This window comes from Vulpes vulpes, chromosome 7 (genome assembly GCF_048418805.1).
Source record: "Vulpes vulpes isolate BD-2025 chromosome 7, VulVul3, whole genome shotgun sequence".
Classification (NCBI taxonomy): Eukaryota; Metazoa; Chordata; class Mammalia; order Carnivora; family Canidae; genus Vulpes; species Vulpes vulpes.
In genome coordinates, this window is record NC_132786.1 from 71,538,809 (window position 1) to 71,557,782 (window position 18,974).

At 38.6% G+C, this 18,974-nt stretch overlaps 1 protein-coding gene across 5 annotated transcripts in view; it reads left to right on the forward strand.

The window, feature by feature from the left end:
- COPG2 (COPI coat complex subunit gamma 2) overlaps positions 1-18,974 on the forward strand; it is a 114,676-nt gene that overhangs the window by 20,152 nt on the left and 75,550 nt on the right. For 3 of the 5 annotated variants that reach the window (XM_026010843.2, XM_072764052.1, XM_026010844.2), the window contains exons 5-9: positions 126-205; positions 9,682-9,757; positions 11,234-11,326; positions 12,466-12,552; positions 13,592-13,749. In XM_026010843.2, the coding sequence (XP_025866628.1) occupies positions 126-205; positions 9,682-9,757; positions 11,234-11,326; positions 12,466-12,552; positions 13,592-13,749 (494 nt within the window). The remainder of the gene's footprint in view (positions 1-125; positions 206-9,681; positions 9,758-11,233; positions 11,327-12,465; positions 12,553-13,591; positions 13,750-18,974) is intronic. The other 2 variants (XM_072764053.1, XM_072764054.1) reach the window with 1 other exon arrangement.

Genomic DNA, 18,974 nt, shown 5'->3' on the forward strand with positions numbered 1-18,974 from the left:
ATAAAAAAAAGAAAAGAAAAGAAAAGAAAAAAGAATGACCTAAATGTATCTACTTGAGTCTCTCACTTCAACTGTTTAAGAACTATTTCCTTGTAGTAATCTGCCTTTTATAAATAATTTTTCAGCAAACACTGAGAAGAATGTGCTACCTTACCATCAAAGAAATGGCTACAATCTCTGAGGATGTGATAATTGTCACAAGCAGGTATGTGAATGGTCAGAGTCTTGCATGGGGTACTTATGTATTTAATAGAATAATTGTTGTTCCGTTTCTATTAACTTTACTTTTTGACTATAAGAAAGCAAATAGGAATTTAAAAAAATCTTAAAGCATTCTTTCCTAAAATATGGTTTGTCGTCATGTGAAAACCATGCCCATCTGATAAAGCAGTCAAAAGGTTGATGCTAGTAGATTTGCTAATACGTTTTAAATGTTCATAATAATATGTAAACAGAACCAAAATGTAAATGACACATTAACATAAAATATTTACAATACTTTATACAATGAGTATAAATGAGTATACAATAAGTATTTCAAAGGCTAGTACATATATTATGTAAAGAACTCTTCTACTTCAGAAAAATTCCAGTAATAATTCATAAAATAACCAATATAAAGGATCTGATTATTCTTTTTTTTTTTGGATCTGATTATTCTTAGTCATTCTCACTAGTAAGCAAAAAAAATGTAAATTAAAAACGCAAATGAGTTGTAAGATTTTTACTCATCAAATTGGCAAAAGAGAAAGAAAAAAAAGCAGTAGGTGCTTGCACAAGAAACCGACATTCTTGTATATATAGGAACAGAATAATAAATTGATTCAGTTTTTTTAGAAAGCAGTTTGACAGCATTTAGATGTTGAACATTTGAAAAGTTTTATCCCTTTGACTCCGTAATACCACATCAATGGAACTATGCTCAGAAGATAATCAGAGATAGCACAGGAAGACTTATATATAATGTTCATTGGGCAGCCCCGGGATCGAGTCCCACGTCGGGCTCCCTGCATGGAGCCTGCTTCTCCCTCTGCCTGTGTCTCTGCCCCTCTCTCTCTCTCTCTCTCTCTCTCTCTCTGTGTCTCATGAATAAATAAATAAAATATTTTTTAAAAAATTAAAAAAAAATGTTCATTGAAACACTGTTTACACTAGTAGAAAGGGTAAAATGATTTAAATGTCTGCCATTGTTAAATATAATTTAAATAACCATGTTTTAATCAGATTATGGGATTATTTTAATTTTTTGAATATGAAAAAGTCCTCAAAAAGTACTGAATGAGAGTTGGATTTAAGTCTGCGTTTTATATATAGTCTCTCTTTTAAAAATATTTTATGTACATATGTAAAAAATATATGGATGGAAATATATTGATATATTACCAGTAGGTCATCTCTGGGTGTTTGGGATTGTGGCTATTTATTTTATTTTAAAATTTTGAAAATTTCCAAGTGTTTCAGACTTTTATTAAGTACATATATATAACAAATATAATATTTGTATATTATATAAAATTATATATATGCTTATATAATATATAATATTTGTTAAATACGTATATATAATAAATGTTATTTAAAGAAGAACTGCCTTCCTAATTATTAATTATAATTCATTTAAGTGAATTTGGTTTTTGTATAACAGCATAAATTTTGGAGGAGGGTGCTTGTTTTTAACCAGCAGTTGTATTAGATCTAGTTTCAATTAGTAAAGCTTTCAGCTGAAAATAACGGGCCAGATGTAGTCACTAGGCATAGAGTCGCTAGTGTTGGTTTCAGTAGTGTAACAGTGTGAGGGCTGGTGACTCTTGAATCTCACATTATTGCAAAATAGATGCCTGAATTACTGGCAGTGCCCCAGTCAAGGTGGGAGGGGTACCGGGAAGGGGGCCAGGGAGGACCAGCACCATCTGCCTCTTTCATCAGGTATGCAGTAGCTTTTCCCAAGGCAATTTGTAGATTTCATTTGCCACAGCTGTGTTACATGACTATCTTTAGGCCCAGGAAAGTGATTATTTAGCTTTTAAAAGCCAAGTATTAGGGGCAGGCAAGGGAGAAGGAATTGAAAATGGGTATTGGATTAGTTAGCTAACACTATCTATCTGCCACGAGTAACAAACTGAAAATCTTCACTTAGATTGACATACTCACTAAATTTTGGAAAAATTAAAAATAGGTCAGGGTTTTTTGTTTGTTTAGCTGTTAGTACTTCCCTCTGAATCCTGTTAGGCTGCCATGAAATGTGGTTTGCTTCTAGCTCATTTTAAGTTGATTAGTAGATGTAGTAAGCAGAATAATGGTCCTCCAAAGATCTCCCTAGCCTAATTCCCAGGACCTGAGAATGTGTTAGGAATATTACACCGCCAAGGGGAAGTAAAGTTGCCAATCACCAAGTAGGGAGAATAGAGTGATTATTCAGATAGGCCCGATAAAGATAAAGGTCCTTAGAAGTAGAAGAGAGAAGCAGAAGGGTCACTCAGTCAAGACATGTGACAATGGAAACAGGTCACAGATGCAGTGTTGCTGGATTCAGAGATGGGGGGGGTGCTGTAAGCCAAGGAATGTGGGTGGCCTCTAGCAGTTAGAAAAGGCAAGGAGGGCAGCCTGGGTGGCTCAGCGGTTTAAGCACCTGTCTTTGGCCCAGGGCGTGATCCTGGAGACCCAGGATCGAGTCCCACATCAGGCTCCCTGCATGGAGCCTGCTTCTCCCTCTGTCTGTGTCTCTGTCTCTCTTTCTCTGTGTGTCTATCATGAGTAAATAAATAAAATCTTAAAAAAAAAAAGAAAAGAAAAGGCAAGGAAATGGATTCACCCCTACAGCTTCCAGAAAGGAATGTAACCCTGCTGATATCTTGATGTTATCCCAGTGAGATGTGTGTTGCATTTCTAATTTACAGAACTGCAAGATAAAGAAATGAATGTGGTCTTAAGTCTCTAAATTTGTGGTAATTTGTTACAGCGGCAATAGAAAACGAATTGATTTTGTAACCTATAAGTGTATCAAATCAACACTTTGCATACATCAGGGGTGCTTGGGTGACTCAGTGGTCAAAAGTGTCTTCCTTCGACTCAGATCATGATCCCAGGGCCATGGGATGGAGTCCTGCATTAGGCTCCCCACAGGGAGCCTGCTTCTCCCTCTGCCTCTCTCTGTGTGTCTCTCACGTATAAATAAAATCTTAAAAAAAAAAAAAAATCAGTAGCAAAGTGTGCTCTAGAGGAAAAGTCAAAAGAGTTACTCTGCAGGCTTTTACCAACACCTCAGAAAGATGAAAAGGTAAGAGAGTCTTCACTCATACACAACACTCTGAAGAGATCAAGGATGGGTGTGACTCAGATTCCCTCAGTATCTAAGCAGAAGCCAGAAAGAGAGATGGGACTGTTTAGGCAAGATCTGTGGCAGAGTCTCCTGTTGAAGGGAGTGAGCCCCTAGACTTACGTGGTAGTCCCACAGGCACTTGAGAATCTTTCAGCAGCAGCACCACTGCCAGCCTGGACTGACGGGGACAAAGAGCGGATAAAGTGAAAGAAGGTTGTCAGAATCCCAGATTCTACAACAGGATACTGGCCAAGAACGCTCTTGAGCTTTAAACACATGCCTCCCTGACAGAAAGGGAGGATGGCTCTGAGGGCAGGAGTGCAGGCCCATAGTGTGGATTTGAGAAAAATGAGAAATCTGCGGCACCTGAAACCTTTTCCAGTTTGCTTGGCTGGATTTCAGAATTGCTTGGGATCAGTGACCTGGTTTCATTCCATTTTTTTTGTTGTTGTTGTTAAGATTTTATTCATTCATGAGAGACACACACACAGAGAGGCAGAGACACAGGCAGAGAGAGAAGCAGGCTCCATGCAGGGAGCCCGACACGGGACTTGATCCCGGGACTCCAGGATCACGCCCTGGGCAGAAGGCGGCGCCAAACCGCTGAGCCACCCGGGCTGCCCCCATTTTCTTTTTGTAAACAGCAGTGTCTGTAAGTGCTATCCTGAGGTGGCCCGACCCTTTTATTTTGGGAGCAGAGAACTTGTTTTCTAGTTTCACAGGCCCACAGGTGGAGAGGAATTTCACCTCAGGAGAGTATGCCCAGTTGCATCTGTGCCTAACAGATGATTTTGATGATAAGGTTAGGATTTTTGAATCAGATTTTTGATGAGGTTTTGGACTTCGCGTTGGTGCTGTGATGCATTAGATCTGGGGGCGTCTTGAGATGGGGTGAATGTATTTGCCTGTGAGAGGGAAGCAACCTTGCTGACATGGGGATTTTATCCTGGTGAGCTCTGTGTTGGACTGCTAATCCTTGGAACAGTAAGATAATAAATTTTTATTTTAAGCCACTAATTGTGGTCATTTGTTATAGCAGGAATAGAAAACTATTAGAGTAGATGACCACTGTGCGTATGTGGACAGTTGTGTGACCTGGCTAAGAAACCATGGAGATTAAGAAAACCTGAAGGCAGACACGTCATAAAATAGTATACAGATGGCCAATAAGTACATAGAAATGTTCTCAATATTATTAGCCATCAGGGAAATGCAGATTAAAACCTCAGTGTGAGGGGATGTCTGGGTGGCTCATGGTTGAGCATCTGCCTTCAGCTCAGTGTGTGATCCCGGATTCCTGGGATCGAGGTCCTGGCAGGAAGCCTGCTTCTCTCTATGCCTATGTCTCTGCCTCTCTCTCTGTGTCTATCCTGAAAAAATAAATAAAATATTTTGAAAGAAAGAAAAAGTAAAACTTTAGTAAGATATCGTTCCATACCCACTAGAATTGCAGTTAAAATAACAAAACCTGACAACACCCAAATCAGAAGAGTCTGCTCCACACCAATGTAGAATGATATAATCGCCTTATGCAGAAAACTTACAAAAGGAAAAAAATAATTTAATTTAAAGCCCTAAAAGATGGGGTGTGATCCTGGAGCCCTGGGATCGAGTCCCACGTTGGGCTCCTTGAATGGAGCTTGCTTCTCCCTCTGCCTGTGTCTCTGCCTCTCTCTGTGTGTCTCTTATGAATAAATAAATTAAAAAAAAATAAACAAAGCCCTGAAAGACTCAAAGTTACTTGAGCAAATGTAAATATTTTTTAATGGATCAATTAAACATAAAGATTTCAGTACTCTCTAAATTTGTAAATTCAGTACACTCTAAATGAAAAAATCTTGGAAAAGTTGATACTAAAGTTCATGTGGAAAAAAACAAACTTTTAAGAATATCCAGGAAATAACTGTAAAAGAAAAACTGCTCTATAGGTCAGTGAAGTATTAAGTATTAAGGCCTGAGCACATAAAACTGTGGTACTGACTCATGAATACACCAATGGAATAAAATTGTGTGATAACTTTGTAATGAGTCACCTTGGCCATGGTGATGTGCATTTTTAGAATTTTCTGATACAAATGGAAAGTATAGAATTAGACCCAAATACATGTGGAAATTTAATTTATGACAGAGTGGCATCTCTAATCACTGGGGGTAAACGTACTTCTTAATATATGATGCTGGGACAACTGAGTTGTCACTTCGGAGAATACAATTAGATCCATATTTCACATCCTGTACATGAATAAACTCTGAATGGGTAAGGGATATAAATTTGAAAAATGAAAGCATACGAGTACTAAAGAAAACGTGAGTGTATTCCTCTTTAATCTTGTTGTAGGGAAAAGCTTTGTTAGCACTGCAATTCCAGAGGCAATGAAAGAAAAGACTGATAAATTTAACTACTTGAGTTTCTCTTAATTACATGGCAAAGTCACGTAGAAGATCCAGGTGTTTTCTCGGTAGATCTAAGTTGTACAGTTTCTTTCTTTTATTTTATTTTATTTTATTTTATTTTATTTTATTTTATTTTATTTTATTTTATTTATTTATGATAGTCACACACACACACACACACACACAGAGAGAGAGAGAGAGAGAGAGAGAGAGAGAGGCAGAGACACAGGCAGAGGGAGAAGCAGGCTTCATGCACCGGGAGCCCGACGTGGTATTCGATCCCGGGTCTCCAGGATCGCGCCCTGGGCCGAAGGCAGGCGCTAAACCGCTGCACCACCCAGGGATCCCAGTTGTACAGTTTCTTATGTTCATGGTATCCTATACGACATTGCCACTCATTTTATGGCAAAAGTGGTTTGACAGTAAGCTCATGATCTATTCTGTGAGCCAATAACCTAATACAATGACAGGATGACCTATTGAATGCTCAGCTGAGATAAATGTTAGAGATGGGACCCTGTTTAGTTGGAAAATTCTCTAGGATGCAGTCTATATGTTAAATTGATGGTCAGTGTAGTGTATGGTACACAGTGTAGCGTATGGTCCCAATTAATACAATATGTGGCTCTAGGAATCAAGAGGTGGAAGTAGGACTTGCCCTCTCACCCTTGCTCCAATCACCCACTTCTTGAATCTATGCTTCCCATCCCAACCCAGAACATGGTTAGTTAAAGGCCCTGTTTCCCAAGGGACAATATATTTTTTAAAGATTTTATTTATTTATTCGTGAGACACACACAGAGAGAGGCAGAGACATGGGCAGAGGGAGAAGCAGGCTCCATGCAGGGAGCCCGATGCAGGACTTGATCCCGGGTCTCCGGGATCACACCCTGAACTGAAGGCAGATGTTCAACCACTGAGCCATTCAGGTGTCCCTCTAGGGACGATATTTTCAATGATGAATGACGGGAAACATTTAACCCCTTGACTCCTGATTCCCACTGTTTGACAATTGCTTTCAGCATAGAAACACCCCATACTTCTAGATCTATGTGTCTGAGTGATAAGTTGGCAACCACAGGCACCCCATACTCCAGTGTCAGAGAAGTCCTGGGGCAGACAGTGAGCCAGTTGGCATGTTTGAAATGATGACTACTGTTAGGCCACTTTGTATTATTTATGCCCCAGTGGACCAGCAGATAAAGACAAGAGGGCTGTACTCCTAGAGGTAACTGACCTTGATCACTGTCAGTAGCTAGGCTTGTTGCTATACAGACATGGAAGAGAGGACTGTATTTAGAATTCAGGGTATTTCCTTGAGTATATTTTGATGTGTTCATGCCTGAGACGGTGGTGAAGAGAGGATGGGGAACAACCAATGGTCCAGCCCTGGTAAATCTCCAACAAAGAGCTCAGATCCTTTGGAATGAAGGTTTGAGTCACTTACTAGACAACTGACCAAGATGAGACAAAGTGCTGGCTAAGAGTGAGTGAAATAGAGAATGGGTGATTATGGGAAGGAGATGGTGACCATAAACGGTGACTTTGGAATGTGTTGTGTAGCAGCAAGGATTATACCATACTCTGCTAATTTTCCTGTTTCTTGTAGAGAGAGTGGATGGTTACCATCTTGAAGACTCAGTGATAGGGTAGATTTAATGGAAGACATGTTCAAATTTGAGAGGTGCAAAGGATGGACTCTCCTGGGTGCTGCTGTTGAGCCACCTCACGTTTTCTCAGGCCTTCTCTTTGATCCCAGCTGTGCTTGTGGTCAGCTATGCTGTGCAGGAGCCAGCTTCTTGTGTCAGTAGTACCTCACTCCAAGCATACACTGAGTGTTTCACTTCTTGCCCTGCAATTTCTCTGGCACTCCAGTTTGGGTGCTCACTTGGGACTCACGTGTGGGAGTTAACATGTGAATGTTAACCGAATGGGGAGTTAACACTCTGGGATTAACTCTCAGCCAGGGTCTAAGACCTAGTGAGTCAATTCTTTCCTCTTCATCCCTTGGAATTGTGCTTCCCACATGTATTTCACAAGGCTCCTTAATTTCTTTGTATTAGTTTCCCTCCTTCTTTGTTTACCTCCCTTTCTTCACTTCTCTTCCCTCAGAGCACATTCCCAAATAAACTACCTGTCTGTAAGCCTTTGTCAGGGCAGCCCAAACTAAGACTGCAGTGCAGAGCAGCAGTTGGCAGACTGGCCCGTGGCTGAAACTGCTGCTTCATTTTGTAAATAAAGTTTTATTGGAACACAGCCTTTCCTATTTTTCATGTATTGTGCATGGCTGCTTTCATGTAATGCACAAGCCAAGGAGAGAGACCTCAGAAGAAACTGAACCTGCCAAGCCTCAGTTTTTATCTAATTAGAAAAATTCAAATATTAGTAAAAAGATGCGTTGATAAATTATTTAAATCCAAACAGTGGAAATCCGTGCTACTATTAAAATGACATTTTAGATATATATTTGGATATTAAAAATATATAGATACCTAAATTTTTTTTAAAAGTCTACCAATGGGGAGGTGCCTAGGTGGCCTCATCCGGTAAGTATCTGCCTTTGGCTCAGGTCATGATCCCGGGGTCCTGGGATTGAGTCCCTCATTGGGCTCCCTGCTCAGTAGAAAGCCTGCTTCTCCCTCTCCATCTGCTTATGCACATGTATGCTCACTCTCTCTCTGTATCATATAAAATCTACCAATGGGGAAAGATTCTTAAGATATATTAAGTGAAAAAGGGAGGTGCCAGAAGAGATTCATTTGCATACATTTTAATGTCTCTATGGTTATTTATATGTATACATTTAAAAAATTCCTTAAGAAAACATAAGCAGCTGTTCACAATGACTATCTTTACTTGAGTGGCACTACAGGCTGGGGTGGGTGAGGCGAGACTTAGACTGTATATTTTTTATATCTTTCTGGATGTTTTCAAGGTGTACTCTTATATGAAAATACTTTTATAACTAAAAAAATATATATAGAGAGAGAAATTGGGCTATCAGTTCTTCACAACTTTTCTCCTCTTGGCCCCCTGATGGAGGGAGTTGGAGTTGTTGGCTATTTTGGATCCTGTGAAGGGAAGACCAGAGGGGTAGGGGATGGATAGTCAGTTTGGGGGCAGGATAAATATGTAGAGGACACAGGATAGGAAGATAAAAGGTGAATGATAGAGTATAAAGGCTAAAAACAAAAACCTCTTTAAAAGTATGGACATGGAATGTAGTAGCTCCATCCACACTTCTCTGATTATTTTTGCAACACAGTAGAAAGTTCTGGAGCCACTGACAGTTGTCATTTTAGAAAGCCATTAGTGAGAAAGAGCACAACGTCATGAGTTAATCATTTTAGTCTGTGTCTCTTAAGAAGTTGTCTAGTCTGATGGGTTTTAAGGATTTGGGGAGGGATCCCTGGGTGGCGCAGCAGTTTGGCGCCTGCCTTTGGCCTGGGGTGCAATCCTGGAGACCCTGGATCAAATCCCACATCGGGCTTCCTGCATGGAGCCTGCTTCTCCCTCTGCCTGTATCTCTGCCTCTCTCTCTGTGTGTGTGTGACTATCATGAATGAATAAGTAAAATCTTAAAAAAAAAAAAAAAGATTAAAAAAAAAGGATTTGGGGACATTTCAGCCAGTGGCTCTCTATATCATTGTCTTTACTTTTTATGCCAGTTATCAGCATTGAAAATTATATATTTTGTTTATGTGGTAAAGTACATTATCTCTCTTCTCATGAGTAGTTCAGCTCCACGAAGGTAAAGACTTTGATTTGCTCATTGCTCTATTCTTAGGATTTAGAATAGCCTTCTACCCAATAGTTATAATATTTATCCACAGAACACACTCAGTGAATATTTGCTGAATGAATAGCTGCATTAAGATAATTATGGGGACAATTGGAATTAGCTAGGGGTGGACTCCACAGGAGAGATGTTAATTTGATTTCATGGCAACTCATTTGATTTTTCTTAGTCTGACTAAGGACATGACTGGAAAGGAAGATGTGTACCGAGGCCCAGCCATCAGGGCTCTCTGCAGAATCACTGATGTAAGTTCTCTTTGTTTACTGAGGCATAAAAAGGGACACTGTGTTTATCTACAGGTGGCCATGTAAATTTAATAGGATTCCCTAGTCTGACTTTGTGAATCTTCTGTATTAGGGAAACATGACCACCAGAACAGCTTTTGTGCCTCCAGGCTTTTTTTTGGGGGGGGGGGGGGGTCAGATTGTCTTTTCCTTTTGTTTATTTAGATTAATTTCTTTCTTTCTATATTTGCCCTCATGGAATTTTGTCATAGTCCGGGAACATTGCTTGCAAGCAACCAAAACCCATTTGAATTTAGTTTTTTTTCTTTTTTTCAACTTTATTATAGGAAATAGATCTCTCAGAATTGAGGTAAAGCTTACAACAGACAGAGCAAGAAATAAGGCAGCTCTAAAGAATTCAGCTGCAAGATTTCTCAGATATTTATGATTATGATCCATCACTTACCAGGCCTAGGCTGCCTCATTGAAATATTTGAGAGAACCTGGTTAGTCATCAGCCTGCCAGTGGCCTGAAACCATATAGATCTGAGTCGGGCATTTAACCTTGACTCAGTCCCTCACACCTGGAGAGATGAGATTATAGAGTATGTTAGGCTGTCCCTTTCTAGGAACTCTGAGTCAGAAAGGTTAAAATAAAGGGCAGGAAAAAAAATAAATAAAGGGCAAGCTGGGCATTGTCAAGCATGTTGACTAATATTTCAGCTGTATTCATGCTTGGGTATATTTTATGTGTATGTTTACAATCTTCTCACGTTTTAAAGGTGTTAAAGAAAGAGCAAATGGTAAATCTGGATTCTAAGAGGAATAACAGAAATGGTACAGTGTTTTTTGCTGCTCACTGACTGTTATTGCCAGTGCTAGCAATAAGGCTATTTGAATATTGATCTTAGGCTGTTTACACATCTTCATCTGCTACCACCTTCCCAGGGATAAACTTTCTTCCAGTTATATTTAAAAAGAACTTCATTTTCAGAGGATTTCATGTTGAGGGCTCACTATAGTAGTATATTAAACATTTAATTCTTAGGTATCTAAAATAGGGATTACATTTGATTTATAGGACCCTATGCAATCCATATAAATCACATCTCCTTCATACAGAGGTATCTTCAGAATTTCAAAACTGCTCCACCCCCATCTAGGAATTTCTTTTATAACATCCCTGATAAGTTGAGCCTCTACGTACACCTTTCCTCGAACAGGGATTCTCCCTTTGAGACAGTTGATTTCATTATTGAACAGTTAATTTTTTTCCTTCCATGTGCTCTTAAAATAGTCCTCTCTGAAGATTCCAGTCAGTTGTCTGGGTCCTGCCCTGGGGCATAGGATTACTCTATTATATGATAATCCTTTTAATGCATTCTAAATATTTGCACAGAAACAAATCGATGACCGTTTTTTGTAAATTATTTTGAAGCGGTGATTTTGGGTGAAAATGTTTTGCTTCAACAGCTTTTTCTTTATGCATATTATCAGGGAACAATGTTGCAGGCCATCGAAAGATACATGAAGCAGGCCATTGTGGATAAAGTCTCCAGCGTATCCAGCTCAGCATTGGTATCTTCCTTAGTAAGTGAACAAGTAGCTGCGGGGTTCTTCAGGGTGCTACAGTTTCTATGGCAGAAACAAAGTATCACTGTGACATCTCAAATGAAACATTCAGAAAGCCATATACATCAGTGTTAACTTTATCCCATAGTGTTTTATCAGGGAGCATGAACATGGGCAGTTTAAAAACATGAAATTTTTCATGTTGAAAGGTTTTGATAACCAGAAAGTTCCGTCAAATATACCATGAAGATGGGGGTAAGGATGAGATGGCAGACAGGGAAGACATTGGCTGATTTTTAAAAATTTTTATTTTTTAAATCTTTCTCTGTCCCTGTACTTTCTACCTCCTGCCTCTTTTTCCTCTTTCCTCTGCTTCCTTAGTCGTGTCCTTCAATCCAACCTCCCATTCCGCTTCTAAATTTCTTTTACCTTTTTTTCCGCCTTTTTTTTTTTTTTAAGATTTTATTTATTTATTCATGACAGACAGAGAGAGAGAGGCAAGACACAGGCAGAGGGAGAAGCAGGCTCCATACAGGGAGCCCCACACAGGTCTCGATCCCGGGTCTCCAGGATCACACCCTGGGGTCGAAGGCAGTGCTAAACCGCTGGGCCACCAGGGCTGCCCTTTTTCTGCCTTTTTATCAAAACGAAATGCATTCATTACAGCCTTATCACATTGCATTTGATTAAAATTGGTTGTTCCCGTGTAAATGGATTAGGTTGTCAGAATTGCCAAAGGTTCTGAGTCTGGAATATAATTGGTCAAGTTTTACAGCAGGGGACATATCAGTATCCTGGGTTTTTTGTTATTTTGTTTTTTGTTTTTCCTTCCAGGTGAGTTTCCTGGAAGTAAAACCTAGAATGTGCACATTACAGAAGCACCATTCTATTCACTAGCCTTTCCTTTGCTGTCCTTCCCCTCTTATAACGTCCTTTCATACACCTTTCTCAGCCCACAAACACACACTCGTCTTGGCAAAAGTTTCTGATTTATTAGTTGCCTCGCGAGTAGAGACTTGAAATAGATTCCTAATAGCTACAGAGTTGTCTCTTTTCCATATGGCAATGCCTGTTAGTGATTTTCTAAGAAAACCAGCTCGTGCTTGCAAACCTCTAGTGACCATGCATGATATACTCTTCCTTTGCTCCGTGTCTAGCACATGATGAAGATAAGCCATGATGTGGTTAAGCGTTGGGTCAATGAAGCCCAAGAAGCTGCTTCCAGTGACAACATTATGGTCCAGGTACTGCCATTGAGTCACATTGGGTCTTGAGACCAGCTTTCTTTACCCTCCATTTTAGGGGCAATGCATGGATTCCCCAGATGTGTATTAGCTAAAGGCTAATATTGAGCAGCCTATTAGTACATATTCTCAAGTGGGTATCCCACTAATTAGAATTATTGTCTGAGGTCCTGCTAGAGTTTTGTACAAGCTGTAGGAATGTTCGGGCAAGATTCTTACATTCAGTGGTAGTTGGAGATGCTTCTTCCAAAGGTCCCTCATGCTGCATTTCTGTCCTTTATTTGAAAAATAATTTGTGAAGAAGGCCGTCCAAGTCTAAGCTTTGCAGAATTTGGTTATCATAGGCATTAAACAGTGAAGAGTAATTCTTATTTTCTGAAACTTAAAAACCATCTTGTTGGGAAGATCTCCTTTTGATATTCTTTAACTCCTAATTAAAAGGAACAAGATTAAAATCTTAACTGGCAATTTTGTGTGAAGTACCCCATTTGTGCTTGAGAGGATACTTATTCATCCCTTTTCAGTGTTTACAACTTCTTATGTTAGCATATTTAGTTATGAGGAAATAGAGCAGTAATTTTTCCCTTAAGAAACATTCTCGCTCTCTTAACTCTGATCGTTGTGTTTTTACACAAAGTGCCACGATAATTATACTCCTTAAGCCTGCTTTAGGAGATTACTCCTTTAACTACTAACATGGCCACAGATGACTTAAAGCCACAAACAGAGACCTGGGACCCAAGAGCCTTTGTACTAAGGATGTGTGGGGCAGTGCTGAACCTGCTAGAGCCATCTTCGGATTGTATGTCACCTCTTTTAATACTATTTATCCAATCTGAATCTATAATTTCTGAGGGTGAAACTCTTATCCTTTCAGTCTTGCTTTTTGATTCAATATGAAAAAGATGTTCTATTTGTGTACGTTTGACTTGGGTATCTTTTTACTAGAAATCTAGTTCCAAATGATTTTATTTTCCTGGGAGTTTGTTGTCCTCCTCCTCAGCTTTCTGTATGGTACATCTTTTTTCTTGTTCTTTAGTACCATGCATTGGGAGTCCTGTATCACCTTAAAAAGAATGATCGCCTTGCTGTTTCTAAGATGTTGAATAAGTTTACGAAATCCAGTCTCAAATCACAGTTTGCTTACTGCATGCTGATCCGAATTGCCAGTCGCTTACTAAAAGAAAATGAAGAGGGGTAAGTGTCTTCAACTAAACCTAAGTAATTTTCTCTTTGCTGGTTAACATACCTTCCAAGTTTATTTCCTTTGTGAATATTTTTTGGGTAGTTCTGATTTTACAGATGGATTTGGTGTTTCCAAATTAAGAAAATTCAAGGGATTCTAAGTCATTCAACTTTTTTTTTTTTTTTTTTTACCTTCATGTATGCTCTGGTATATGTGTTTAATGGATTACGATTGCCAATAATACAATAAGAAACTGAACAAAAAAACCTTATAGATCATAGGAAGTGCAATAATTAAATGTGAAAGCTGCAAGTGACATTAAGAATCTTGTTTGCTCCTTTTATTTTTATAAAAGAATGTTAAAGTGCTGCATTTAATGATTTATTTAAAGGGCATGCAGGAGGAAAAGAGAATTAATTCCACATTTTTAAGGTTCTTACGTTCATGAAGTTGTATTATTTGATGGCAGACTGTTATAATAGAAGGATGGATATTATAATCTCTTGAGTAACCACTAAAGAAAAAAATAGGAGATCTAGCATATTTCAACAGAGAATATAAAGTAGAATATTAAAAAAAAAAAAATTCAGTTGAGCTTCCTGCTTCTGGGAATGGTAGAACAGCTTGGTCATATTAGCTTACTGCAAATACATCATTGGTACAAAACTTTGCCTCCCTCCCCAAATACGAAAACCCACCACTATTTGAAAGTACTGGTGAGTGGTGAAAAGTAGACAAAAAGTGGAGGGAAGTTGATGCCTGAGAGGCAGAAGCTATACTAAGTGAGATTTGTATATTTCCGGTTAGTCTTCTGAGATCCCCCAGTTCCTGGATGTGGAATCACAGAAAGCCATAGTATTTACTGGACAGAGGGGTCAGAACGTAGTTTGAGATTAGAAGAGTGATGAAAACCTATAGTGGAAATCCTGGAAAGGAGGGAACCACAATTGGGGTAAGCCCTCAAATCAATCTCAAACTCTGCAAAGCTCCATGGTTGACTACTGAACTATATAGTCATATATATAGTATATATATAGTCATATATATATGTATATAGGGGAAGACTAGGAAGTGCGGCAAAAAGTAGCTGTGAACCGAAAGAACTGAGTGGAGAATTCAGCTGCACCTCACGGTGGAAGAGATCAAGTTTGGAGTTTGATCCCAGCCAGATTAACTGCCTGCTAGAGAAACAAAAATTCCAGAATCTTTGCATCCTGTCCTCCACAATGTTTACATGTAGTAAAAAACTGAAAGAAGTGCAAAGACTTTGGAAATTGTGACCAGTAGTTAAGAGAAAAAGCAGTCAACAGATACTGTCTCTGATATGACCTGGACATTGGAATTAACAGACAAAAACTTTAACAGATTTATAAAAGATGTTTTCAAGACTTTAATAGGAAATAGTTGTAATGAATGAGCAAGGGAAATGCAAACTATAAAAAGGGAACTAAAAAGAAATTCCAGAGCTTTAACGTTCCATACAGTCAAGATTCATCTTTTTTTTTTTTAACTTAAATTTTAATTTTTAGTTTTTTTGGCTCCACACCCCGGGTGTGCTAAGCAAGTCCGAGATCACTAGGGCAGGCTGTCGGGAAGGGAAGATCACAGGCAGGCTGGAACTCATGGCCAGAGGCTGAAGCTACTGCCCACTGGTGGAATTTGTCCTTTTACATTTTTACTATACGCAGCAAGATGAAACCACCCTTCAACACTTTCCTTGGGAATTCCCTCAAGTGAAGAGCCAGGTTCATCATTTACAAGTTATGCTTTCCACGTAACTGCAGGACACAGTTTCTCTAATCTCTCTGCCGACCTATAACAAGGACCTACCTTACTCTTTACAATAACCTCTTCCTTCTTGCTCTTACAGGATTCTCCAAGACTGGATTTCTTTCTTTCTTTCCTCCTTTCCTGCCTTCCATCCATCCTTCCTTCCTTTTTAATTCCAGTATAGTGTTCTTTTGGTTTCAGGTGTACAATAGAGTGCTTCAAGAATTGCATGATGTCATCCATTCCTCATCGAGACAAGTGCACTTGTTAGTCACCATCACCTATTCCTCCTTCCCTGTGCCCCCCACCTTCTGGTAACCATAAGTTCTCTATAGTTAAGAGTCTATTTCTTTCCCTCCATCTCTCTTTTTCCTTTGTTCATTTGTTTTGTTTCCTAAATTCCATAGGAGTGAAATAATATATTTTTCTCTTATTTTACTTAGCATTATACTCTTTCTCTTTTTTTTTTTAAGATTTTTTTTCATTTATTCATGAGAGACACAGAGAGAGAGAGAGAGGCAGAGACACAGGCAGAGGGAGAAGCAGGCCCCATGTAGGGAGCTGGACGTGGGACTCGATCCTGGTCTCCAGGATCAGGCCCCGGGCCAAAGGCGGTGCTAAACCGCTGCTCCACCTGGGCTGCCCAGCATTATACTCTTGAGCTCCGTCCATGTTGTTGCAAATGATAAGATTTTATTCTTCCTTATAGCTGAATAATATTCCATTGTGTGTGTGTGTGTGTGTGTGTGTGTGTGTGTATACACACACAACCTGTCTTCTTTATCCATTGATCAGTTGACAAACACTTGGGCCACTTCCATAATTTGGTTATTATAAATAATCTGCAATAGACATTGGGGTGCATGTATCCTTTTGAATTAGAGTTTTTGTATTTTTTTGGGTAAATACCCAGTAGTGTGATTACTGGATAGTTATATTTTTTAACTTTTTGAGAAACCTCCATATTGTCTTCCCTAGTGGCTTCACTAGTTTGCATTCCCACCAACAGTGCACGAGTGTACTTTTCTCTCCACATTGTCACCAACACTTGTTGTTTCTCATGTTTTTTATTTTAGCCATTCTGACAGGTGTGAGGTGATATCTCATTGTGGTTTTGGTTTGCATTTCTCTGGTGATGAGTGATGTTGAGCATTTTTTCATGTGTCTTTTGATCATCTTTGGAGAAAATGTCTATTCATGTCTTCTGCCCATGTTTAGTTGGATAATTTGTTTTCTCAGTGAGTTTTAGAAGTTCTTTATGTATTTTTGGACACTAACTCTTAATCAGATATGTCATTTGCAAATATCCTCTCCCATTTAGTAGGTTGCCTTTTAATTTTATTGATTGTTTCCTTTGCTGTGCAGAAGCCTTTTATTCTGATGAAATCCCTATAGTTTATTTTTGCTTTTGTTTCCTTTGCCTCAGGAGGCATATCTAGAAAAATATTGCTACAGCAATCTCATGTAGGTTTTTTTTTTATGCTTTCAGGTCTCACAGTTAGGTCTTTAATCCATTTTGAGCTTATTTTTGTGCATGGTGTAAGAAAATGGTTTGGTTTCATTCCTTCATGTGTAGCTGTCCAGTTTTCCCAACACCATTTGTTGAAGAGACTGTTTCCCATTGCATATTCTTGCCTCTTTTGTCAAAGATTAGTTGACCTTCTATTTGTGAGTTTGATTCTGGGCTTTCTGTCCTGTTCCATGAGTCTATGTTTTCATGACACTGCCATATTGCCTAGATTGCTATAGCTTTGCAATGTAACTTGAAATCTGGAATTGTGATACCTCTAGCATTTTTGTTGTTTTTCAAGATTGCTTTGGCTATTCGGGGTCCTTTATAGTACAAATTTTTATGTACAAATTTTAGGATTGTTCTAGTTCAGTAAAAAAATGCTGCTGATATTTTGATATGGATTGCATTAAATCTGTTGATTGCTTTGGGTAGTATGGACATTTTATTTTATTTTACCTTAAAGATTTTATTTATTTATTTGAGCAAGAGAGAGAGTATGCACAAGCAGGAGGAGAGACAGAGGGAGAAGCAGGCTCCATGCTGAGCAGGGAGCTGGACCCAGGGCTGGATCCCAGGACCCCAAGATCATGACCTGAGCCAAAGGCAGGCACTTAACCAACTGAGCTACCCAGGAACCCCTAACATGGACATTTAACAATATTTGTTCTTCCAGTTCATGAGCATGGAATATTTTTCCATTTGTGTCATCTTCAATTTCTTTCATCAGTGTTTTATAGTTTTCAAAGTACAGGGTTTTCACCTTCTTGATTAAGTTTATTCTGAGGTATTTTATTATTTTTGGTGCAATTGTAAAAGGGATTGCCTTAATTCCTTTCTGTTTCTTTATTATTAGACTGATCAAAAATCATTGATTTTTTTTTTAAATCTGTGGCCTCAATTAATTTATCAGTTCTTGTAGATTTTTGGTGGAGTCTTTAGGGTTTTCTATGTATAGTATATGCAAATAGTGAAAGTTTTACTCTTCTTACTAATTTGGATTCCTTTTATTCCTTTTTCTTGTCTGCTTGCTGTGGCTAGGACTTCCAGTACTATGTTGAATAAAAGTGATGAGAGTGGACATCCTTGTCTTGTTCCTGATCTTAGGGAAAAGCTGAAAGCTTTTCATTCATTCATGAATGATGCTTTTCTGCATCTATTAAAGTGATCATGTGGCTTTTATCCTTTCTCTTATTGATGGGATATATCATGTTGATTGATTTGCAAATGTTTAACCACCCTTTCATCATGGGAATAAGTCACTTGATTGTGGTGAATGATTTTTTTTTTAAATGGATCATTGGATTCAATTTGCTAATATGTTTTTTAAGATCTATTTATTTATTTTAGAGAGAAAGAGAGCATGAGTGGGAGGGGAAGAGGGAGAGGGAGAGAGAAACTCAAGCAGACTCTGCACTGAGTGTGGAGCCTGGCACAGGACCTAAGCTGAAACCAAGAGTAGGATGCTTAACTGACTATGCCACTCAGGTGCCCCAATTTGCTAATATTGTGATGAAGATTTTTGTATCTGTTATTACAAATAGTATTTTTTTATAGTGCCTTTTATCTGGTTTTGGTGTGAGGGCAGGGCAATACAGGTCTCATAGTTTTCCACCCTCTTCTATTTTTGGGAATAGTTTGAGAGGAATAGATATTAACTCTTCTTTAAATGTTTGGTAGAATTCACCTGTGAAGCCATCTGGTCCTGGACTTTTGTTTATTTGGAGTTTTTTGATTAAGGATTCAATTTCATTGCTGGTAATCTGTTTAAGTTTTCTATTTCTTTCTGACTCAGTTTTGGAAGGTTACATTTCTAGAAATTTATCCATTTCTTCTATGTTGTCCAATTTGTTTGGTATATAGTTTTTCATAATATTTTCTTAAAATCTTTTGTATTTCTGTGGTGTCAGTTGTTATTTCTCCTCTTTCACTTCTGAATTTTTGTATTTGAATCCT